This window comes from Pyrgilauda ruficollis, unplaced genomic scaffold (genome assembly GCF_017590135.1).
Source record: "Pyrgilauda ruficollis isolate IOZ18807 unplaced genomic scaffold, ASM1759013v1 scaffold112, whole genome shotgun sequence".
In the NCBI taxonomy this organism is placed as follows: Eukaryota; Metazoa; Chordata; class Aves; order Passeriformes; family Passeridae; genus Pyrgilauda; species Pyrgilauda ruficollis.
In genome coordinates, this window is record NW_024509433.1 from 956,693 (window position 1) to 969,685 (window position 12,993).

The 12,993-nt window shown below is 36.5% G+C and overlaps 1 protein-coding gene across 1 annotated transcript in view; it reads left to right on the forward strand.

Moving 5' to 3' along the window:
• SEMA3A (semaphorin 3A) overlaps positions 1 to 12,993 on the forward strand; it is a 165,702-nt gene that overhangs the window by 123,322 nt on the left and 29,387 nt on the right. Inside the window, exons 7-11 of the mRNA XM_041477731.1 lie at positions 4,370 to 4,512; positions 5,660 to 5,774; positions 5,872 to 5,941; positions 7,008 to 7,152; positions 12,754 to 12,973. Of these exons, the coding sequence (XP_041333665.1) occupies positions 4,370 to 4,512; positions 5,660 to 5,774; positions 5,872 to 5,941; positions 7,008 to 7,152; positions 12,754 to 12,973 (693 nt within the window). The remainder of the gene's footprint in view (positions 1 to 4,369; positions 4,513 to 5,659; positions 5,775 to 5,871; positions 5,942 to 7,007; positions 7,153 to 12,753; positions 12,974 to 12,993) is intronic.

The following is a 12,993-nucleotide window of genomic DNA, read 5'->3' on the forward strand; positions in this document are numbered from 1 at the left end:
TTGCTTTCAAACAAGAAAGTGTTGAGCTGTTGTTACAGCATTTCTGAGGGCTACGTGGATTGGAGGCAGTTTTAGGATTGCAGAATACTCCATAATTCCTACTCAGAAATTTGAAGTCATTCCATCTACCCCCAAGAGCTGCAGTGCACTGACTTTTACAATTGTTACTGGTGGGTTTGGATCAAAGTCCTGCTTCCCATTCAGTAAAACTTGCTTGAAGTTCATTCCAGCATTATTTTATGGCTTTGTCGTGTTGAATGTATGAAATAGGTCAACCCTGACTGAATTATTTTAAACTTCCCATGGGGACCCCTTGATACCAAACCTGTTTAAATTTGCAGGGTAGTGCAGGGCAGTCTCAATACTTGAACATACACATTCATGGATGACATTCATTCTTCTGCTGCATGGGTGAGCAATTAGGAGAGTCAAGGAGGAGTCCCTAATTCCCTCATCTGTGGAAATCTCCCTTCCAATCCTCAAAGAAGAGCAGTAAAAAAGTGCTGTGCAGTCCGTGGAGAGGGCTGTGTTGCGTGACTGCCGGCCATCTGGCTGATTGATTCATCAAGACCCTCAGCAGCCAGCAGTGAGCATGGTCTGAAGCCCTGGGGCTGAATGCAAGTGTGCATCAAGCCTCAGGCAAGTTAGACAACCCCTGTGCTAGTGAAACAATAAAGAACACACTACAGATCACTGGTTCTTAGCTTTATAACCCATGAAATTATCAAGCACTTTTCTCTCCCTCTCCCCACACATCGTATCATGATGTTCTTTCTGTAATCACTACATTCATTCTAAACAGAAATTAATCTATTTCTATATGCCACAGAACACGTGTAGCCTCCTCTTCATTTATTTGGTTCACTGCATAGACATAAATCTGTTAGATGGAAGAGGAGGAAAAACCCAAGCACCACCAGGTAACAAGAGCAAGGGCCTGATAACATGAAGAACAACTCTTTTATTGACTAAAACATATCGATTTAACTAGATGGAAAAACAATCTGAGGTGTGCTCAGTAAGAAGTGTTGCTCAAGAAAAGCTGCTCCTTGATGTACAATGGATATGTTTCTAATACGAGGCTGTGTGACTACTTCATTTGCAGGGATGCAGTTTAGGATTATTAATCACTCATTGAAAATCTGAATCCATCTCAGATGAGCACTGGTAAAAGTGTATGCAAAGCATACTCACATGTGCTTTAGCTGTGGCATTAGTTTGATCTGCCTACCTCACAACCTTCTTCTCTGCTATCACTCTGACAGAATAATCTAAAATACATATTTTCAATTTATTCAACTATTTTTCTATCATTGTTGTGTCAGTCCTGCTTTAATACTAAACTGTCTTACTATTTCTGGTTCACTTGCAAAGTTATGAGAGGGAAAGAAAAGAATAATAATATGTTAACCGAGGGCAAGTTTATATAACCAGTGCTATATCAGCAATATTTTTGACTCAAAATGGGGCTCCCCACAGTATCTTCATAGGCCAATGTAAAGTTAGATTTTTGACACCTGATAATATAGTGATTTATTTTAGAACTTGATATCTTGTGATTTACAAAACCCATTATGCTAGAAACAAATCATTCAACCATTTGGGAATGTATTTAGGTTTTGGTTGAATTTTTTTTTTCCCTTTTTCATTAAGACCATAAGGATGTAAAAACAACTTGTTCAGAAAAGAGGCTCTCCAGATCCAGTAGCCAAGAACAGTGTCTTCTAATGGGTATCCTCTTTCTCTGATACCCATTAGATACCCATTAGAATCTGGATCCTTCCCCAGACTGCAGTGCAGAAATTTTCAAGCTGTAACCTTGTTTCTTGAGATGGAAGTTGCATGCAAAGCCCTAGTATATCACATAAAAAATAGTTGAGATATTATTTATCTTGGGTCTCGTGTCAGTGTAACTTGAAGGCTATTAAATGAACGCTAGAAAGAAAGGAAGGACATTTAATAGCTTGCATTACTGGGGTTTGGGGTGGAGAGCTTAAGATCACAGATTTTTTATGTTCTCAGATGTCTAAAAATGTTTATTTTAAGAGACAATAGGTGGTAGACACAGTTTCACAGAGATGTGTTGTGTGGCCTGTGTTGTTCAACATGTTCATGAATAACCTGAAAGAGGTTGAATGAGAGGTTGGTTTTCTTTCACATGAACCTAAGTTATTCAGGAGAGTGAGACAAAGGAATACTGTGAAGGATCACAAAATGATCTTAATGCAACTTGGTAGCTAAGCAATCAAATGACAAATTAAATTATTCTTGATGAAAGATGTAGTGATAAACCATGGGGAAAACCATGAGCAGAGCATCTCTATCTTCACATATAAAAGAATGGGCTATGAACAGAGCACCAGCAATGAAGAGTGAGGTTCTGGGGTTATGACACGTAAATTCCATTACAAGTTCAGATTACTGTTTAGGAGCTGTCAAATCCACTGTAACTGCTTGAAATTAATAGGGAAAAAAGAAAAAAGAAAAACTGCAACAGAGAATTCAACAAAGAAAATTGCTCCAGCCCTTGTTAAAGAGCATAGTTCATCCACATCTTGCACATCTTGATCACTGAGCATTTTTCCAATACAGGAATTGAGAGGAACCAAATGAAGTTATTAAGATCAATGTTCAAAACAAAAATCAGAAGTAAATTTTAGTTCATTACATTGTGTAGGTGAGGAACAAATTCCAAAAGGATGTGCTGAATTCTGGAAATGTGAATGGGTTCAAGAAGAAACTAGACAGATGACTGGCTTGAAAGTCGATTGAAAGTTAACTAAAGACACAGAAGTAGTAAAGCTCAGGGAATCAGCTACACTGAAAACAGTTGAAGAAGGGACTTTCTTTTTGGAGAGTATTATTTGTAATCACCATATTCTTTCTTGTCTTGAATAATTCTGGACAATCTTGGAGGTTGTGTATTGATCTAAGTAAACTTTGGTCTAAGCCAGTAGAATCATCCTTCTGTACTTATACATAAATATATACATGTATGCACCTACACACACAAATACATGCGAACATATACATATATATACACACAGAGTACATGATAATACACACACATACACACAAAATTATCCTGTATATACTCATATAATAGAAACATCTAAACTTCTGTGTGCATAACCTGTCAAAGTATGTTGCTTAAAAACACTGCCATCCTTAATAAGGCAATGGGTTGCACAGCCCAGCTAATGCAAACTGGCAAAACATTGCAAAATTCATTATTTCCATGACTATCTGGCAATAAATATACACTGAAAAGATGTTAATACAGACACTAAAATAGCTTACAATTTCACATAGGAACAGGACTCTGAGTAGTTAAATATAGTTCTTCTACAGTTAATTATCCCAGCAGGATATAGAATGGTTATAAAACAGATTGGTAAATCTGTTGGATATGCCTTCTTTTTCCAAATATAGTGAAAGATACCAGCTGAATCTCTGTAAAATACAGCCATGAGCCAGATGCACCACTGGTATGAATTTATTGATGTGAATTCTATAAAATTCTCCCTCCCAAAACTTCTTTAAAGTTTATTTTATGTAACCCATCAGTACCTCCACATTATTTGTATTTTCATTTGTTGATGTATCTTTTTTGCTGCCAAATAAAGTTGTCACTCTAATCATTGAGAAATAAAGTTTATGTATATAAAAATAATACTATACAAAAATGGCAAGACAAAGTATTTCAACAACTTGAGTAGAAATTCTAAAATACATTTCTCTTCTGAAAAGACAAAAATTTGAGAGTTTGGGGTATTATCAAAATGCGGTTTTGAACTTAACTTTTTTAACAGTAATAAACTAACAATTTTCTAGGTGAAATTTTTTGTGGAGGTAGTATCAATCAAAATGCGGTTTTTAACTTAACTTTTTTAACAGTAATAAACTAACAATTTTCTAGGTGAAATTTTTTTTAATTGCTAAAATGAGAACTTTACATTTGTCCCCATAATTCTTTCATTTTAATTGTTACTTATTCAGAAAGACTAACTGAAGTGCAGACATCCAAAGAACAAGAAAAATGTCAGTAATAAATACATGGAATTATGAAACCATGCTGTAATGATATACAAACATTTGTAAAGAGATTACATAAACATTTAATTGCTCCAATAATAACGTTAAGATTTGTTCATTCAATACCTGTAGCAAACACCTCTCTGTATTAAAGAGAAGAGGAATGTTTATACCTGTCATATATTAGCAGGTGATGATGTTCCTAATATAGAAATATTTTCCATGGGATACAATGATGGAGTTTTGGGGAGAAAAATGACATTTCATTTATGTAAGGAAGAGAAATTATCCAGTTCATGGAGTAGTAATGTGCAAAATGGTATTGTCTTCTCAGATCCCAGATTTGTCAGTGCTCACCTGATACCAGAGAGTGACAATCCAGAAGATGACAAGATCTACTTCTTCTTCCGTGAAAATGCAATTGATGGAGAGCACACTGGAAAAGCCACTCACGCCAGAATAGGGCAGATCTGCAAGGTCAGATGATGAATTCTTGGTGTCATACTAAATGCACTTGCAAGCAATTTTAGAAACTGTGTTTTCTTCCTGTGAACTGTTCAGTATTAACATGGCATTGTACTGAAGCAGGGGTCATCCCAAGAGAAAAATAGTGTGGGGATGACATACAGAAATGAATACCATTCAATTCTTTTTTTGGGGGAAAGTTCACCAAACTATGATGTTTGGTTTAAAAAGTCGTAGGTATCTTCTGAGGCTTAGAAAATGTCTGCAAAAGAAAGTCTTTTGCAGGAAATGTGATACTTCCAGGTAGGCCAAAAACATTTGAAGAATCTGCTTTTTAAGTGGTAATACCTTTCCTTTCCCACCTTAGTGAAAACCTTTAAAACAGAGGCAAAGGAAGATACAGCAAAATGATTGTTTATGGTTAGCTGTAGAAATGGGCAGCCATTCCAAAGACCCTTAGTGATTGCAAGATTAATCATTTGCCCAGACTGATAAACGTCCAGATGATTTTCTGACAGGGTTCCAAAAACATTTCTGCTAATGAAATTATATTAAAAAATGTTGTAGCTTTGGCAGCTGTGGTGTTTACAGTAGAATTTTCTGTTAATCCATAAGCACAACTTCAATTTACCTCCTTGAATTCAGAGGTTCCTACTTTTAAACCAATTACCCCACAAGTATGAAGTCCTCAGGGCCCTTTGTTTCTACATTTTGTGGCTGTACAGCTGATCCCATTGTTCTGACTTTTTTGTCTACTTTGTTCCATTGCAAGTTTCATTTCTACTTTGTTGCTACCCAGTTAAGTATAATAAACACCCTCAGCTTTTCCAGGACATGGCAGACTGGGAGCTTTGGAGCAAGATATTCTGCCAATTTCTTTTTTCCCAGTGTTGAATATGTATAAAGTTATATAAAGTGATTTGAGGGTTTCTGGTTTTAGATTATGGACTAGTATGAAATATGACACAAACAATGTACAGTAAAAATAATTCAGATTTTGTGTCTTTGCAACATAATATTACTTTTGTATGTAGGGGGCGAATTCTCCTCTCTTGTTTTCTCTAAATGTCATCTTATTTACTATATTTTCTCTGTACTCTGTTGATACTTCAAACAAAGACTGTTGCTAAATATTAATGCAAAACCCTTCTGTTATTAGAATGACTTTGGTGGACACAGGAGCCTTGTTAACAAATGGACAACTTTCCTCAAAGCACGTCTGATTTGTTCTGTACCAGGACCCAATGGCATTGACACACACTTTGATGAGCTACGTAAGTGGCAGAAATGGCTGGAATATAGAAATGTCTTCAGGTATTACCTGCATGAATTTACCCTAATTTTCTTTTCTTTTTCTTGTTATTGTTACAGAGGATGTGTTCCTAATGAACTCAAAAGACCCTAAGAATCCAATAGTCTATGGAGTGTTTACAACTTCCAGGTACAGAGCATATCATTTTCTTGCATGGAAACGGGTGGCTGCTTGTTTTAGAGAGGTCTCTTTGTTAAAAGTGTTTTTAAAAAACTCAAAATTTTCTTAACCTTTGAACTGAGAAGTCAGTGTCAGTAAGAAGTAATGAATTAGGTTTCTTTCTTATGAGCAATGTACATCATCACCCTGAAGCTAGCAAACACAAAGACTATCAGTTTCTCAGGCTGTTCTTACCATTGAATTGGCTTTTTATAGCAGGGATCAGCATTTGTAGCCCTTTCCACATAGATTTGGAAAACGAATGCAAGCATAAATAAGCATGTTTGGGGGCAGTGTAAAATAGGAAGTCTGTGGAGTGAGAAATTGACTAGTCAAGGAGATATTAATAAAAAATATTGCTGAAATTTGTAAAGTCTAATGATCTTTCAAAAGTTCTGTTATTGAATCACATATAACCGTGACTTGAATGTTTTTGTTACATTATGCTTTCACTAAGAACAAAATATACTTGTTGCTTTGGCCTGAGGAAGGTTTGCAGTACTGGTTGTATTGCCACATTTATCTGTGAAGGAAAAAAGTTTTAGTTTCTAAGCAGAAAGAATGTTTCTAGTGATATGAGCTTAGAAAAGGGAGATTTACAAGTCTTTACTGTCTTCTGTAAAAAATGTCAGGGTAAGAAACAACACTAAAGTTTGCTCTTGTGCTGCCCAAGTGATGGAAGAGACTGCTAAAAAAAATAGAAAAATGTGGAGTGTAGGAAAGAATTTAATAGTTCTCTAGGGAAAGCCTTACTGAAATTTACTCAAATTCGGGCTTTGGCCTTCTGGGGACAAGATGTTTTAAATAGTGAAATAGCAGCCATCTGCTAAGGAAAATGTCTGGGAGATCATATCAGTTTTGCTGAACTTTCACAGGAGGTGAGTGAGGATTGCTCTGAGAGCATGTCAGAGGTTTGATAATCATCACATGCAATAAATTAGAAAGCATCAAGCTGCTATTCCCATAGCTCTAGCACTTGATTAAATCGACTGACAGTTTAAAGAAGCTGATTTGATTTCTTCTCCCCTCATTTCAGTAATATCTTCAAGGGATCAGCAGTGTGTATGTACAGCATGACTGATGTCAGGAGGGTATTTCTTGGTCCCTACGCCCACCGAGATGGCCCAAACTACCAGTGGGTTCCCTACCAAGGGCGAGTGCCATACCCACGGCCAGGAACTGTAAGTACCCTAAGAAATCTGAACTGGGAAAACCGTGGAAACTATTTTCACACATTACATGGTCCTTGAGCTGAGATCCAGGAAAGAAACTGACACAGATAACGAAATGGATAGAGTGTCAGAAGGGAAAACTAACAGTTCCTCCAGGTCCAGAATGTACTGATTTTCTTGTAACATGTGAAACTGCAGTAACAACTTCACTTGGATTTTAATTTTGGCATTCATATTAGCAACTTCAAAAGAAGTTTTGGTAATGGCTGGGGAATTTTACTGAAAGTCAAGTGTTTCATAAATTATATTGCATTATCCTTTCCTTGGAATTTTTTTTTTTCCAAATATTGGCTGACTGAGCCATTCTTAGTTGAGAATGAATGGAAAACAGGTTCTGCCTCACTGTTAGGAACTTTCAGTCAACATTAAGTCTAGAAAACAGATATTTCTGCAATAGATGATAGAATGACTACAATAGATTCTAACTTCCTCTGTGAATTTTTAAAAATACCTGGTTTTGCCTTATTCTCTGTTTCTGGTTCATAAATGACTAAAATATCAATCCGTATAAGACATCCATATTTCAACTGATATCATCATGTTCTAGAAATATTTAACTGCCTCTGAAATTTCCAGTCGTCTAAGAAGATGGGACATTTATGAAACAAGCCTTAATTTTGTAAATTGGGCTGGCTCCTTAGCTTGTATAAGTCAGCTTGGCCCATTTATGTTGAGAACAGTCATTGCAGAAGATTACCTATGTATGTACATATGTATACATAAAAATGTATGTGTGTCAGTAATATATATGTCTACAACATTCTTCTCAAAGTCTTCTTAAATATAAGACACAAAAGAAAGCAGGAATAACTTTGTTTCTTTAGTTCATCATATTTTCTACTTTTCTCTGGTATATTTGAAATTGTCCTTTCAAATCTGGTCTTTCAACTGATATATATGCTCAACTAATGAAAATTACTTCCTAAGTAAAGGAAAACAGTGGCTCCCTGACAGCTGGATTCCTCAGCACTCCTCACTCCTTTGCTGCAACTAAAGGAATTTCTAATTTTTTTCCAAAGTTAAAATATGAGCTCTGCAGCATAAAGGAGGTTTCATTTCTCATCTGATGGTGAAGCTTTTTTTTCCAATTTTCCATAACAGTTAATTCTGTTATGTCAAGGAGTTGGGTTTTTTTTTTTTAAATTTCTATTGTGTTACATCTCTAGAAAATGTGAATGAGTAGATTTTTTTGGAATTTCTTGTGTAGCTATACTCACCTTTTCAGTTTAACAGACTTACTGTTCACTATGCTGTTCCTTTACACTCCTCTTTGACTGCAGCTTCAGTTAACCTTTCTGAACAAAACCAGACACTAGATATTATGTAGAACTATGGACAAGGAAGAATGTTGCATGCTTCTATTACAGAAATAGACTGAGATAAAGAACTGACTGCTGCACACAGACTCTGTTGCATTCATTCCTCTGCAGAGATCACATGCAGCTCTGTTGAGATTCTAAATATGCAACTCAAATATTTGCTCTTAAGACTGGTAGTTCTGTGTCCTGAGACACAGTTCTGCCTGGGGGTTACTCCACAACTTCTCTGAGGGTCTTGATCTGAGTTGCATATGAGAGAAGGATAACTTGATCAACTTCCCCAGAATAAGCAGAAAAACAAGGGCCAGAGCCCAGCCCTTAAGTGGCAAAGTGAACTAAGACGCCAGAGCCTTTGTCAAAGTAAGGAAATGCAGTTAAGTTACAGATACTTCTGTTTCTGGCTATCCTATCAGAATGAAGATTACCTTTATGATTTCATTATAAAATACTTTTATTAAGATTTACAAAGTGCAAAGATGTTCAAATTCCACCATAAGCTGTTTTCTTGCCTAAAATCAAATGTAATCCCAAATTTACCGGGCTGCTTAGCCCCACAAATGTAGCGCAGGAGGCCATGCCATTGAGGCCAGCAGTTTGTCCTAGCACAATGCCAAGACTCTTATCCTGGGTTCTGCCACTTTGAAAATAGAGGAGTGCCCTCACTGTTGCTAAATCATTCTCTTTTATTAATAGGATAAAACTGAATTTTAAAATGAGGTGCATTTCTGGCTGCAGAGAAGTTTTTGTTTATGAAGTGATGAAGATGTGTGTGTTTTCAGTGATTTGAAGATCTGTTGAGAATAAAGAAGAAAAAGATTTTTGTAGCTCCTCAGTTCCTCCTTGGACTCTTTTTCCTAGAAATGCAGAAAGAGATGGGAGAAAAAAACCTGATCTTGGAGTAATTCATTTCCAGATTGCACTGCAGTTAAACAGTGCTGAATTATCTATGGAATTTAATAGGTGAGGTGCTGGCAAACTTCTTGAGCATCTGGTAATTTGCCCAGTGTGAGTAGAAGAAAAGGAAAGTAAATGGTTTTTGAAAAAACACAAAGCTTTGTAAACAATTCTGCATCAACTTCACATGCAGCAAAGAAATTGCCAGAATTTTTCGTCTAAGATCTACAGGACTTAGTTTTTGGATCTGGGAGAGGAGTGAGGACTTTTGTCTATGCCTCATCTTAACTCAGGTAGCTCATCCTGAACTCCTATCTGACTTTCTGTGAATTCAGCTACAGAGTTCAGGTTTTCTCTGCTTCATGGCACTGAGAGTTATGACCAAAGAGCTTTTTCTTCCTACCAAAATGTAGATACTGATTTGTTCTGTTGGATTCATTACTGGGCCTAGTCCTGGTAATTAATTTTAAACTTCACATGTAAAGATGCAGGGGTACAGTAATCTTTTTATTCTCAGAAAAGCAGTGGATCCAAGGAGTAGTAGGGGTCTCAGAATTGAGAGTCTTATTCAAACACACAGAATTATGACTCTAATTCTAGTTTTATTAATTTTCTGTGCAAAGTATATCTTGGTCCATAGAATGAGAGAATATCCTGAGTTGAAAGGGAACCACAAGGGTCACTGAGTCCAACTCCTGGCTCTGAACACAGCAGCCCCAAGAATTACACCATGTGCCTGAGAGCATTGTCCAAATGCTTCCTGAGCTCTGGCACTCTTGGTGCTGTGACCATTTCCCTCGGGAGCTTATTTCATATTGCTGCAAGTAAAATCCTTTGTTAGAAAATGAGCCAGAAAGTAAATATTCAAGCAGTTGAAACACAGCTGAAATTCATTTGCCTAAAATTGAAATGACTGTTCATTTAATATTTTTTTCAGTGTTTGCCCAGCTGCAATTAATACTCCTTAGTTCTTGTGTAGTGATTTTATACATAGAGTACTTTACAGCTATTATATAATTAATTGTTATCTAATTAATTCAAGTAATTAGTATTGAACTGTAGTTATAATATTAATTGAGATGTAAACCAAACTTAAAATTTAAGTATAGCATTTGAAACATTTTTTTTTGTGACAGACAATGGTTTGGCCAATAATCATGAAAAGTCCATCTGATTTTCTCTTCGTAATATTTTTGTACAAAAGAGCAACAACATATAATAATAAGAAAAAGGTTAAAAAATCTTGAAAAAATAAAATAGATAACTAATTTGCTTTCTGCTTAGTCTGCTCCATGTGCCTTAATCAAATATTCTTTTCTCCTCTTTTACCTTCCATACAAACAGAATTTGCTTACTAATAAATATAGAATTTGCTTACTAACAAATATGCCCGCAAGGGACAATTTGCACTTTACATGTCCATGTTGGAAGTGTCCCTTTGCTGAGTACAGCAACTACTCTTTTTGACATTGATTTTTAAATTTCATTTCTGTTGAATTATTAATAATTTGGATCAAGGTGATAGCAAAGACAATTGATTTCTTCTGTTGAGCATCCTGCAAGGTCTGGATTGTTGCTTAATAAGATCTTGCCCGCTAGGTTTTTCATTTAATTGGAAGGTATTTTATACCTGGAAATAAAGGGCAAATTATCTCTGGCATTTTAACACCAGTTGTTTATATTTGAAGGTCAAATACTGCAAAATAATTAATTTCAGCTGGGATTCAGTGTTTTGTATGACTTCAAGAATTATCTGAACAGCAATTGGGGTCCCCAAGTTCTTTGACAGGTATCATTGACTTGGTGTCATTGCAGCTCATTTTCTTCACCCATTAACAGTACTAATATACTGCTAATGCTTATGTTAATGTTACAGGTAACTGTTCATGAAATACTTACCAGCTCTACAGAAGCGATGAGGGCAAATGGTGGTGATCAGCCACAGAGTCTCCTGATGGATATGTAGTAGCTGAAAGTGGAGGAATACTTTTGTGGCTACCAACACCATGGTCTTACCTCTCCTTTCCTTTCCAGCCTCTGGTTTCTGCTTACAGTGGGAGAACATAAACTAAATGTGTGAAGTAGAACCCTGTGGTTCTTACAGATGAGAGGCAAAACTGTCTGGCCCACCCCTGGGTAACAGGGGAAAAGTGACTTTTTTCTGTCTTACGTCATGGGACCAGATTCATCCCAATGGGACACCAGCTGTTCCTGCACCAGCTGTGCAGGACAGGGAGGAGTTACTGCAGTTCCTTAATGAGATCCTCTCACCTAAGAGTTCACGAGGACGGTATGATGAGTAACACTCACAGAAGGCATTCTTTAGAATCAGAGGGGAGGAAAAAGATACATTTAAGACATGACTCACTAGATTTGATTAAGTGTAACAAGATCTACATTATCGGGACTACATGGAGGTCATAGAGTTGTTGAGACAAGCAGTGGTTTGAAAAGTCAGTAGAACAGGGCATTGTCCCAGGATTTAAGGACTGGGTTCCTCATGTAGCAATTTAGAATTCCAGCCAAGTTCTGAAGACAATACTTTGAAACAAAAATGATGGCATGATAGATGAGTAATGAGATGGTTGACTCTCACAATTAAAAGGCAAATATTAAGTATATCTGATAAGTTTTATAGATTTATAGTTATGTTTTACCCTTCTTGCATTGTTATCAGGGGGTGGCCTGAGTTCGGGACATTTGGGAGGGTTGGCTTGTGGCTATGGCAACATGTGACCTCCAATCAGGATTTAAGGAAGTAAACTCCACCACTGGACAGCAAAGAAGGAGTTGATGGACAGAGCTTTGGGAGGGGCTAAAGGGTTAAAAGGTGAAACCTCCATTGTGTGGATGAACACGTGGTGGGGAAGATCCTCTGCTCCTGGTATCGTAGTATTTTCTCAATTCAGTCTTCTGTTGTATTTATGATAAAGTTTTAATAAACCTTTTAAATTTTTTGGAAGTATCATTTCTCACAATGGCATAATTAATTAATTTTGTGTTTTATACATAATCAAATATTGAATTGCTTGCCTTACATTGAATGATTTAGATATTTCAGGATTTCTTCCTTCTGACAATTAAAGACTAATACTAATCATAACTGGACTTAAAAAGCCTTTTGGACTGAAAAGGAATAAAAAAGTGATGTATGAGGATTATTTGCATTCTGTTAACCATATTGGTTTACATGCAAAATAAATTTAAAAATAGGGACTATGAGTGATAGAGTTAACTTTTGCTGTCTGTCAAAACACTTAGATTCCCTGATATACTTAATTATAGACTGCCGTAGATTGGATGATAAATAATAAACACTTCCTTTTTTTTCCCCTAGTGTCCGAGTAAAACATTTGGCGGTTTCGATTCCACCAAGGACCTTCCTGATGAAGTTATCACGTTTGCCAGAAGTCATCCCGCCATGTACAACCCAGTATTCCCCATCAACAACCGTCCCATCATGATTAAAACAGATGTGGATTACCAGTTCACACAGATTGTGGTAGATCGAGTTGATGCAGAGGATGGCCAATATGACGTGATGTTCATTGGCACAGGTGAGAGGTCTTGACTCTAC